This window comes from Delphinus delphis, chromosome 2 (genome assembly GCF_949987515.2).
Source record: "Delphinus delphis chromosome 2, mDelDel1.2, whole genome shotgun sequence".
NCBI classification, from domain to species: Eukaryota; Metazoa; Chordata; class Mammalia; order Artiodactyla; family Delphinidae; genus Delphinus; species Delphinus delphis.
The window spans coordinates 164,777,555-164,790,379 of record NC_082684.1 but is presented as its reverse complement, the minus strand read 5'-3'; the positions used below and the strand labels follow the sequence as shown (position 1 = coordinate 164,790,379).

At 37.2% G+C, this 12,825-nt stretch overlaps 1 protein-coding gene across 10 annotated transcripts in view; it reads right to left on the bottom strand.

Annotated features, from left to right (window-relative positions):
• Nucleotides 1-12,825, bottom strand: part of MLLT10 (MLLT10 histone lysine methyltransferase DOT1L cofactor) — a 246,891-nt gene that overhangs the window by 19,199 nt on the left and 214,867 nt on the right. For all 10 annotated transcript variants that reach the window (XM_060006191.1, XM_060006190.1, XM_060006188.1 and 7 more), the window contains one exon: nucleotides 9,914-10,092. In XM_060006191.1, the coding sequence (XP_059862174.1) occupies nucleotides 9,914-10,092 (179 nt within the window). The remainder of the gene's footprint in view (nucleotides 1-9,913; nucleotides 10,093-12,825) is intronic.

Here is a 12,825-nt window from a genome sequence, read left to right as displayed (position 1 = left end):
ATTCTTCATTATCCTGAATGATAAATTTCCCAAATTTTCTGAATGTTTAAAAATTATCTGGTAGTTTTGTCTTTTAAAAATTATTGTATTTATCTAAACAAGAAATTTCCAAGAGAGACAAAATAAATGACTAATTTTACCATGTAGGATTCTGTGGTATATGAAAACATCTAAAGCACTCCACATTAAAATTCAAGTCATTACCATCATTTTAAGCAGGGAACATGAGCTACCAAAGATTCCACAAATGTCTGACACTGCTTGGCCAACACTTCTGAAATGGTATTTACAACGGTTACTGCTGGAAACTCTTGATAACTCTGTAGGCACCTTAGGACCAAGAAACTCCCAACATTTTAGTAAAAACATTCTTCAACTTAGTAGCAATAAAGAAGGATAAGTGAGTGAGCAGGGAAGAGACACACAACTTATGAGGACACTACACATACAATGACTGGCATTTTGTAGACTCAAAAAAACCTTCGTTATTAATAAGTGAAAGCATTAAGATTCATGGAAGTCCATGAGAACCTAAAGAAGCTAGTTATGAAGCATAAAGGGCACTGAAAGCTTTTATATAAAAGGAATCTGGAACAAGGAATAAGGGAAACAATATATACACAGTTCTCCAAAGCACACTTTGAACATGGATTTTTAAAGTGCACCGAAAGCAAATTAGTAATGTACCACAGGTCTGCTTCAGAAGACCTGGTATAAAAACTGGCAGTTGTCATTGCTGGAGACGGTGTGGAGATAAAGGAGCCCTCCTACACTGCTGGTGGGAATGTAAATTGATGCAGCCACTATGGAGAACAGTATGGAGGATCATTAAAAAACTAAAAACAGAGCTACCACATGATCCAGCAATCCCACTCCTGGGCATATATCCAGAGAAAACCATAATTCAAAAAGATACATGCACCGCAATGTTCATAGCAGCACTATTTACAACAGGCAAGACATGGAAACAACCTAAATATCCACTGACAGATGAATGGATAAAGGAGATGTGGTACATATATACAATGGACTACTACTCAGCCATAAAAAGAGTGAAATAATGCCATTTGCAGCAACCTGGATGCACCTAGAGATTGTCATACTAAGTGAAGTAAGCCAGACAAAGACAAATATCATATCATAAAGCTCACATAAGGAATTTAAAAAAAAAAAAAAGAGAGAGAGATACAGATGAACTTATACACAAAACAGAAACATATCCACAGACATGGAAAACAAGCTTATGGTTACCAAAGAGGAAAGGGGAAGGGGCAGAGGGATAACTTAGGAGTTTGGGATTAACATATACACACAACTATATATAAAATAGATAACCAACAAGGACATACTGTATGGCACAGGGAACTATACTCAGTATTTTGTAATAACCTATAAGGGAAAAGAATCTGAAAAAAAAAAAAGAAATATATGTATGTATAACTGAATCACTTTGCTGTACACCTGAAATTAACACAACATTGTAAATCAACTAGACTTCAATGAAAAAAAACCAAAAAACTGGCAATTGTGTCTGGAAGGAAGTACATACCTTATTTCAATTCTATCTTGCCCTGGGAAAGAGAGTGTCTACTGTGGGCAAATATGTTCTCAGGCCTATTGGCACTATAAAGAGTATGAGTTGTTAAACACTGGGGTGCTGAGTGAAGGTATCCACAAGACACATAAACTCTGTACTGGTTTTGCAACTTTTCTATACACCCCAAAATTATTTCAAAATAAGAAGCTAAAACAAAAAAGAATATGTAAGTGTCCATCGACAGATGAATGGATAAAGAAGATGTGGCACATATATGTAGTGGAATATTACTCAGCCATAAAAAGAAATGAAATTATTTGTAGTGAGGTGGATGGACCTGTCATACAGAGTGAAGTGGATCAGAAGGAGAAAAACAAATACCATATGCTCACACATATATATGGAATCTAAAAAAAAAAATGGTTCTGATGAACCTAGGGGCAGGACAGGTGTAAAGACACAGACGTAGAGAATGGACTTGAGGACACGGGGAGGGGGAAGGGTAAGCTGGGACGAAGTAAGAGTAGCATTGACATATATACACTACCAAATGTAAAAATAGACAGCTAGTGGGAAGCAGCCGCATAGCACAGGGAGATGAGCTCGGTACTTTGTGACCACCTAGAGGGGTGGGATAGGGAGGGTGGGAGGGAGACACAAGAGGGAGGGGATATAGGGTATATGTATGCATATAGCTGATTCACTTTGTTATACAGCAGAAACTAACACACCACTGTAAAGCAATTATACTCCAATAAAGATGTTTAAAAAAAAAAAAAGAATATGACCGCCAAAAAACTGGTCACTTGGCTTAATAGTGTCCTGATGAAATGAAGTCATCTACTCAAAATGTAAAAACCGGTTTTAGATCAAGATAAAAATATTTTATGAAATTTTAAGTTCATATTGCCTTAATAAACTTCTGCTTTCACTTCCAAATATATGATACCTTAGACAGGTTCTTTTTTCCCTCCCCAAGACTAATAACTGAAGGAACCACTTCACACAAGATGTTATATCTATTCTAATACCTTAGTAAAAGTCTCACTAAGTGTAACAATTATTTTACAAGATGGACCCAGAGCCAAGTAAAGTAAAAATAAACTGAATAATTACTGAGGTAAATCTAAGTCACGGTGAAGCAAAATATGCTTAGCACCTGAGTCAAAGAATACCCTTAGCAAATTTAGAATAACATACTATGTTAAGCATCTAGAAAGATATGCAAGTCCCTAGACCAAGGCAGTAGTGAAACTCAAAATAAATCATAGAAATTTAGTGCTTCCTAAGTAGACTGACATACCCTATTAAAATATTAACAAGATTAAAATTATATTTCAGCTTGAAGTTCACCTCTTACATTTCAAATGTCCCCTTAGGACCACAGAGAAGTTTTGAAAGAGTTCTAGTTGTAGAGTGAAGTAAGTCTACCAAATTCCTAGGCACTTGGCTCATTCTAAAGGAGTTAGTAGTAGAGAGGGAAAAAATCAGGCTAAATCTACTCAATTATCTGAGTATCAGACTTAAAAGTGGGTATTGTTTTGGTAGATTTTTTTTTTCCTCCCTAATGTTGGTAAAGGCAGAAAAATAAAGTATGAAGAAGAAAAATTAGGTTTGAAAGAACAGTACCTATCAAAATTTCACCTTTGGAAAGTATCATAGCAATGCATCATCTAGAGGTGAGTATGAAACTTCATGCTTCAATCATATAGGAAGAGGTCATAGCAAGCATTTTTTAAATGCACAATTAACCTGTCAATAAACATTAAAGTCAAATGATTCAAACAAGCTCTAAAACACAGCAGCTTCTTCTTCAAACTTTCCAACACTGACACATGATTTAAAAATGCGTTCTTCTGAAATACTGTCAGCTCACTAAACAGTATTATTTTTAAAAATTCCTACTTCGTCCATACTCTTACAAGAAAAAACTCTTTGTTATCACTGTATCGGCCATAAGACAAACTATCTCACCTTGGGTGAGGGACTAAAGCTCTCTGTCCTCAATTTCCATCTGTAAAAATGGAGATAGAAATAGTACCTTCATCATAAGAATACTGTGAGACTTGAGTTACTGCACGTAAGGGCTGAGAAGAATGCGTGGCAGATGGCAAGCACTCAAACTTTACCTTGTTATTTAAAACTTCTTTTCATAAACTATTATGGTTTCCATCTTTTCCATTAACTTCATTAGAGAACATAATTTGCCCATTATATTCTGATATTAACATGGCTATATTTCAGAGTAAAACATTTCCCTAAGAAAAATTAGATAGTACTGTCTCATTATGCAATGATATCTTAATCTATATATTCTATAATAACATAGCAATACAGCAAATATAATGTAAGGATTCAAATATTTTAATGATAATTTATGCACAGTTTGTTTGACTAGAAAAGTTTCCAGGAAAAACTGGAGAACAGTAGAAAGTTTCATATATTCTCCAACTCAATCCTAACTTTGTACTCTAAAATGTATCCTGATAACAGACCCATTTCTGTGTCAGCTACCACCATCGGGCTTTAATACTCAGCATGTGATGAGAGAAGAAACCATGTGTGAACAACTTTCAGGTCCCATGAGCAGGCTGACTGTTAAAGCTGTCAGGTTCAATTGCATCATTCCACTTTATTCAATGCCCCAAACTGCTCCCTAATTGTTAGGAGCTTAACGTATTCAAAACCATTGTTTAGGCTAATGCTGAAATGCCCCACAATTGAGTTTATAAAGTAGTGGGAGGGATTAAATTGTAGTTAAAACCATCAATGAACACTGATGATTGAGCAACAGGACTGTGCAGAAGAACCACCAATTCTAAGCAGGTTTCTTAATTGGCCAATATCTAATCAATATATCACCTACCTTTTGGGGTGGAAATTAAGTCCCTAGGACTAAAGAGGCTATTGAAATAATTTAAGAATGAAAAGACCTTAGTCAACAGCTGTATGTGAAATGACTAAATGGGTGTAATAACCATTAATTCCAAAGTACTTCATGGTCTGCAAAGTACTTATTCTCGCTTGAACTTCAGAATATACCTGTACTGCAGGTAGAACAGGTATTTAAAGTATTCCATTTCACATATGAAAAAAAAATCAACATCCACAAATGTAAAAGACCTACCCACAGACACACTAGTGAGCAGCAACGCTCCAGGAATCTAGGATTTCGGACCCCAGTTTCTGCTATTTTGCATTGTGCCACACAAACAGACACAGTAAAATTCCTAAGAATGCTTTTTCAAAGAGATACCCCTTAACACAGAGGCTCACAATCTATGTCACTTAACCTCTTCATCATCCAAAAGTAAGTAACATTAGAAAGCACTTATAAAAACTTATTCTGCTCAGAATGTGGACTTCCTTAAAATTACAAGTCATTATGCAATTATTTAAAACAGGGACTTCCCTGGTGATGCAGAGGTTAAGAATCTGTCTGCCAATGCAGAGGACACAGGTTCAAGCCCTGGTCCGGGAAGATCTCACATGCTGCAGAGCAACTAAGCCCTTGTGCCACAACTACTGAGCCTGCGCTCTAGAGCCCGCAAGGCACAACTACTGAGCCCGCGTACCACAACTATTGAAGCCCACGTGCCTAGAGCCCATGCTCCACAACAAGAGAAGCCACCGCAATGAGAAGCCCGCGCACCGCAACGAAGAGTAGTCCCCGCTCGCCGCAACTAGAGAAAGCCTGTGTGCAGCAAGACCCAATGCAACCCCCAAAATAAATAAATAAATTAATTAATTAAAAAGCAGGATACAACAATAAAGTAAAGTAAAATAAAATAAAATAGATGAAACTTTCGTTCTGACCAATCAAGTCAGAGCTCCTCCAAAGATAGATGAATCGGCCTGGGAAACTGAACCATTTTCCCAAACAGAATTAAAGTGCCCTATCAGCCATCATCTGAAAGGAAATCAGGATTATATCTAAGACAGCTCCCCAACACACACACCAAAGTTAAGATACTTGAAGTAAAAGTCTCACAGAAATCTGCAAAACATTAGTCACTAAATTATACCCTTAAAATACTTAAATTTATCTGCATTTAGTAAATATCACATAAATAAACCTTAGAAGTTCCTTCAATTACTTTTAAACCCGTATCATTTTTATAATAGTAACACAGAGTAAACAAGGAACCATGATTATCTACATGAAGACTGTATCCAAAAGCAAAACTCAGAATGCAAGACATATTAGAATACAATTATTTTCATTACATTCTGTCTTAAACTCTATTAAAGCAATCATCCTTCAAACAAAAGCACCAGGATTCTTCCAAAGACAAAACAGAATGAATGCAGAACTAAGAAACAGTGGAATGTGAAAGGCAAAATGAAATATTAATGGCACACCTATAGAAACTAATTTATACCTCTACCCATGATACAAGAGCAGAGCACCCATCATTAAAACATCACAAGGACAGCAGTTCTATCTTCCAATAATGTTAAGGAACTATAATTGTAACTATACTGCTGATATCTGTGAAGGAATAATTACCCTAAAAACAAGTTTATCAAATAAAACAAAAGGATTTGACATCAAACAATATAAAACTAGGTTATCAAACATTTTTAAAGGTTTTTTTCAAATTAGGGCTGCTAAGCATCAGACTTTGTCTCCCCACATTTTTACAAGTGTCTCCTTTTTGCCCCATTAAAGGCACAAATGTAGTTTCAGTTTTTAATTTCTATTAGCTCTTCCTGATCTTACTTCCCTGACCACTTGCCTGGGAACAATCCTTAAGACAGCAAATAAACCAAAGAAGAGGCCTGTCTATCTTACTTAAAACCAAGGCCAGAAAGATCAAGAATGACCTACGGATTTTTATCCTTCTGGCACCAAGCCCATCACTAAAAATTACTGCTTTCATTAAGGTTTTGGGAGGGAAAGGAGGAAAGTCAAAACATCGTTCAAATTTAACACTTCTATTCTCTGATTTATATTTTTTAAAACATTTGCTTGCTGGTGTGATGGTTTTCTCAATAATTGTAACAAGGCTTCTATAATTATATTTTAAACATTGATAGTTTTAATTTACACACTTATAGCACTACTCTCTTCATTTTTAAATCAACTACCTATAAAGAAACTCTAAATAAAAGGCTAGGGTGTGATTATCTAACCACAGTGAATTGCATGATCTGAAAACATACAAGGCCTATACAAAAGTTAAACAGAAATAAACTTCTGTCATTTGGAAAGAAGATTAAATTACCAAGTGCATCACAATTTTAGGAGTTCTATCTAAACATTCGATTTATTCTAAATATTTCTGTATCCTTTCCTTTGCACATTGCCTAGAAAATTCACACTTTGCACATTCAACACCAATACTATTGTCTAAGGCAGCTAAACTGAAGTAGTTCTGCACTCAGTTCAACTCAGAGGTCAACCTGCCTCAGTTGCCTGGAGACTGATGGTTGCTACAGCAGCACCAGATAAGCCAGGCTAAATAAGCTCCGGCTTCAAGGCAGAAAGTGTTTACTGCTGGACAGAAACACAGATGCAGCTGTCTCGGCATGCAGCATGGGAGTCTCACTGGATGATCATATTTATAAGAGACCCACCTTACTGAAACAGGGAGGAGGATAAACAGTGAAGATTTTAATTGGACTGAATCCTGGATTACTTGAAACTATGATTTCTTTGTTCTTCAGCTGAGTCATATGTTAAGTGGAATTTTCCCTCTAGCTATAAATTTCTCTTCACTACCACTTCCCCCACCCACCTCCCTAAAGTCAACCCCCAAAACCACAAACATAATGAATGGGAAGAAATGAGATTTTTGCTTAATTCAGCCTGGAATTAACCAGAGGGTAATTAAAACAGACTTTTAGAAAGAAAGGAAAGGAAAATGCACATTGAAAATGTTCATGTGAGACTCTTTCCAAGGATATAAAGCTATCAACAGCATATGGTTACACTTAATTAAAAGAGATAAAACTATTAATAAGAGCCATTTTCTCATTTATCCTTTCACCCTCTCTAACCCCAAACCCCTATCATTATGCCTATACCTCACCAAGGCTAGTGAAATGAGCTAGAGAAAAACTCTCCTAAACTAGTCAAACTTCCCTTCTTCAGGTTGAGAAGTTCACCAAATTGTTAACTTTCATTTTCAAAGACAATACCACTAACCATGCCATTGTTTTTCTGTGCTGAACTGTTGTTTATTCTAATTCTTGATCTAATTATAATGGTGATCGCTTGCACTGCACCACTACATACTTTAAAAATAACTTAATGCTGTGCTCTGATGTACAACTTACAGAAAATGCTGGAAAAGTGTACATATATTCTAAGGCCCGTACAATAGAAACTATGAACACATACATAAAGCAGAAGTTTACAGCAACTTACAAACAACTAACTACTTAACTAGTTGTTTATAACTAGACATTTGTCTTTGTCATAATTTTCTTAAAACTCTGAGACTATTAGAGGCATTGGGTAAAATGAAAATAATAAAATTATAAAGAATTCCAAATAAAGAAAAAATATATATACTTTAGGAATTTTAAATTATTACCTTTGAGGAAACATGGGGGTTGGGGATGGGGAGTGAGTGTGCGTGCTTGTGTGTGAGTGTGTGTGCGCACGTGTGTGTGTGTGTGTGCACGCACGTGCGCAGCTGTGGCCATTTACTATTCTATTTATATAATTATGATTTCTCTGGTTTGACTCTGGCTCTTAGAGCATTCCTGTAGACTAGGTCACCCATCAAGTTCCAGATCTAAAATGAAGGAAAAGGATAAATAAATGCAAAACCACCAACATAGTCACCATTATTTATAATATTATAAATATCCCTTCTTTCTCACAAGAAAGAACACCCTATAAGTACTTAAAAGAATCATTCACTCTTAATCCTATACTCTCCTTCACTGGTTTTTAAAAATTTACACCACAGATATTCATATATTATTTCTGCGATTTTAAAATTATGAAAGGAATTTTTAAAACCACAGAAGTCCAAAAGTGGTTCATACTTTGTAAGTCCTACTTTTAAAAGAGGGAAAAAGAGCTCCCCCCAAATTACTATTTTACATCATTAGGACAAAATCAGGAACTCAGAAATTGAAAAGAATCAGTTGGTGCCAACATATTCTTTTGTGCTCTCCCATGAATATCATGTAAACGTGTGTATCATTTCCACTCGCGTCAATACAGATTGAGATATTTTATAAATTCCTATAGGAAGCCCTATTTCATTTATCTCCCCTATAATCTAACTTACTTTCATTTGCAAATGAAGAAACTGACAAAGGATTAATCTCCAAAATATACAAGCAGCTCATGCAGCTCAATATCAACAAAACAAACTACCCAATCCAAAAATGGGCAGAAGACCTAAATAGACATTTCCCCAAAGAAGACACAGATTGCCAGCAAACACATGAAAGGATGCTCAACATCACTAATCATCAGAGAAATGCAAATCAAAACTACAATGAGGTATCACCTCACACCGGTCAGAATGACCATCATTAAAAAAATCTACAAACAATAAATGCCGGAGAGGGTGTGGAGAAAAGGGAACCCTCTTGCACTGTTGGTGGGAATGTAAATTGATACAGCCACTATGGAGAACAGTATAGAGGTTCCTTAAAAAACTAAAAATAGAACTACCATACGACCCAGCAATTCCACTACTGGGCATATACCCTGAGAAAACCATAATTCAAAAAGAGTCATGTACCACAATGTTCATCACAGCTCTATTTACAATAGCCAGGACATGGAAGCTACCTAAGTGTCCATCAACAGATGAATGGATAAAGAAGATGTGGCACATATATACAATGGAATATTACTCAGCCATAAAAAGAAACGAAACTGAGTTATTTGTAGTGAGGTGGATGGACCTAGATAGAGTCTGTCATACAGAGTGAAGTAAGTCAGAAAGAGAAAAACAAATACCGTATGTTAGCACATATATATGGACTCTAAAAAAAAAAAAAAGGTTCTGAAGAACCTAGGGGCAGGATGAATAAAGACGCAGACGTAGAGAATGGACTTGAGGACACGGGGAGGGGGAAGGGTAAGCTGGGACAAAGTGAGAGTGGCATGGACATATATACACTACAAAATGTAAACAGATAGCTAGTGGGAAGCAGCCACATAGCACAGGGAGATCAGCTCTGAGCTCTGTGACCACCTAGCGGGGTGGGATAGGGAGGGTGAGAGGGAGACACAAGAGGGAGGAGATATGGGGATACATGAATATGTATAGCTGATTCACTTTGTTATACAGCAGAAACTAACACACCACTGTAAAGCAATTATACTCCAATAAAGATGTTTAGAAAAAAAAAAAAGACAAATGGATGTACATGTTACTTTGTAACACTGTAATAATTTACCTGAGTTGTAGCAACAGCAGAGGGTGCAGACGACCCAGCAGACGGGGAGAGCGCTCCCACTTGCTGTAAATGCCCAGAAGGTTGCTGAGGTAAATGAGAACTGGAGACAGGAGTACTGGATCCTGAGCCAGATGCTACATTTGGAAATGATACTGCTACATCACTGCTGCTATAAATACCTACAAGAAAAAAATCTTATTTAAATATTTTATAATTTAGCAGTCAAATTGGTCACAGACACCAACATTAATCGATGTTAGAATACCCACATTTCCTCCTGATCCCTCCCACAATGATAAATTTTATTGATGTCAAAAAAAAAAAAAACACGGTCCGGGAAGATCCCACATGCCGCGGAGCGGCTGGGCCCGTGAGCCATGGCAGCTGAGCCTGCCTGCGCGTCCCGAGCCTGTGCTCCGCGACGGGAGAGGCTACAACGGTGAGAGGCCCGCGTACCGCAAAACAAAAAACAAAAAAAACCCAGTAACTAAATGTATAAATACTGACTTTTCATAAAGTACTTGTCTTAAAGAAACTAAGACTTTTTTTATACGTCAAAGATGATTTGTTAAGAGACAGAGATCACATCAGGAAGTGCTTTGTAAGAATAATAATAAGGGTTTTAGGAATTCCGAAGAGCAGTGACATGTTTCTGAAATAGGAGAATGAAGAAATTAGAGTTGTATAAAAATCACTTGGTAAGCCTTTCAAAAATGCAGATACTAGAGCCCCAGCACTCATGATTGAGAAGGTATGAAATGGGAAGAGACTCTGTTTTTGAAAGGTCATCCACATTACAGAGCAAAAAACAAAATGGAACAGGACTAGACTTGATATTCCGAGAACAACAAAGAGCCTGATGCCACTGGTGGGACACAGCAGTGAGAATAAAGAATACAGGTGGATTCTATAGATATTCAGGAGGTAGAATAAACAGGACTTTATGACTGACCGAATGAGGTATCTAAAGTAGCAGTCGGGGTGGCCAGGGAACAGAGCATTAAGAGATGATGGTGACGTGGAAAGCTAGGTGGTGGTAGCATTCACTTCAGAGAACACAGGAAAAGAGGAAAGAGATTTGAAAGTATTTTCAGTAGCACCACAGGGTTAAAAAGCCAGAAAGAAAGAGTAGAAGCAATTCACTCTAGAAAAGTGGATGGACAGAGGACAGAAAGAGAAAATGAGCAAAAGTTAAGAAGAAACTAGGAGTTACTTTAAAAAGTGTTTTGTGGGGTTTTTTTGGGTTTTTTTTCCCCCCAAGATGGGTGATCATGCTCTTATGCTGATAACAAAAAGTCCACAGAGAAGGAAAGGCTCTTTGAGGATAAAGGTTAAGAGACAGGAATCTCTATAAACCAGTGGGGTTCTGAACCAGGGGTGATTCTGCTTCACAGGAGACATATGACAATGTCTGGACACATTTTTGGTTGTCAAAACTAGGAGGTACTACTGGCATCTAGTAGGTAATGGCCAGGGATGCTGCTAAACATTGTACAATGCACAAGCCAGCTCCTCACAACTAAGAATTATCTGGCCCATAGAGTTAATAGCAATGGAGGCTGAGAAATCTTATAATAAACCAGGGCTCTTGGGAGGGTGGGAGGGAATAAGACCTCAAGAACTTGACACTATAAACAAGAGGAAAGCAGAAAAAAAGAACCTAAATATGCCATAGTCAAAAAAATTTTTTTGAGAAAACACAGTGGTTATATCAACAGTAAAATTTACTTTGTTCTAAAGAAGATAAATATTATTGATTCATAATAAATAGAAGTACCTATAATCTTCAAACAAGGGGAATACAAAAATTGGGACATTTTTAAAGGCCTTACAACTATAATTGAGGCTCCTAAGATCCTTTTTATATCTACAATTTCTCCAGAATAATGATAATTTGTCCACTTAACAAATACATTCATTCCACAAACATCTGAGAGCTCACTGTTTGCCAGACATTATTCTAAGCCCTAGAGATACAAAGCCATTCGAGATATGTGGTCTCCGCCTTCAAGAAGCTTAGTGGAAAAAAGAGACAATTACAAAAGACCGTGAAGAGTATTATGATAGAGATATCCTCAGGAGGCTGTGATTGCATAAAGAGGGTTATCTAACCCAGACCTGGAGTGAGAAAGGATGAGGTCAAAAAGCGAACTGGAAGAGATGGGTGCCTTTAAAGCTAATTTCTAAAGGAGCTGGAGGACAGAGGTGAAGGGCATTCTGAGGAAGAAACATGCGCCACAGAGCCAGGTAGATTCTAAGAACTTATAAGTGCCATCCGTGTAGCTTAAGCAAGAAATGAGGCTAAAAAATAAGCAGGAACCAAATCAAGAAGAACATTAAAAGTTAAAATGTTAGGGCTTCCTGGTGGCACAGTGGTTGACAGTCCACCTGCCGATGCAGGGGACACAGGTTCGTGCCCAGGTCTGGGAAGATCCCACATGCCGTGGAGCAGCTGGGCCCGTGAGCCATGGCCGCTGAGCCTGCGCGTCCGGAACCTGTGCTCACAACGGGAGAGGCCACAACAGTGAGAGGCCCGCATACCGCAAAAAAAAAAAAAAAAAGAAAGAAAGAAAGATGGACCACAAAGGACAAAATAAGGAAACAGAGAGAATCTTAGAAACCACCTAAGAGAATTTCAAAGGAAAAGGTCAAATGATTCTATTGATCATTTAAGGTAAGGCCAGAAAAAGAAGTCATGAAAAGTAACAAGAAATTTTGGCAAGATAACTCTTTTAAGAAGTTTGGCTGTGGAGGACAGAAAAGAGCACATAAATGCAGTGAATATTTATAAACCTACATTCCAAAGGACAGGCCCGTGGGTGAAGAAAAAAATTGTTTTAAGTTGTTTACCCCATAGTTCTTTCAACAAATACTTATTGAGGTTCTAATAATAATTTTTAAAAAGGCAATGA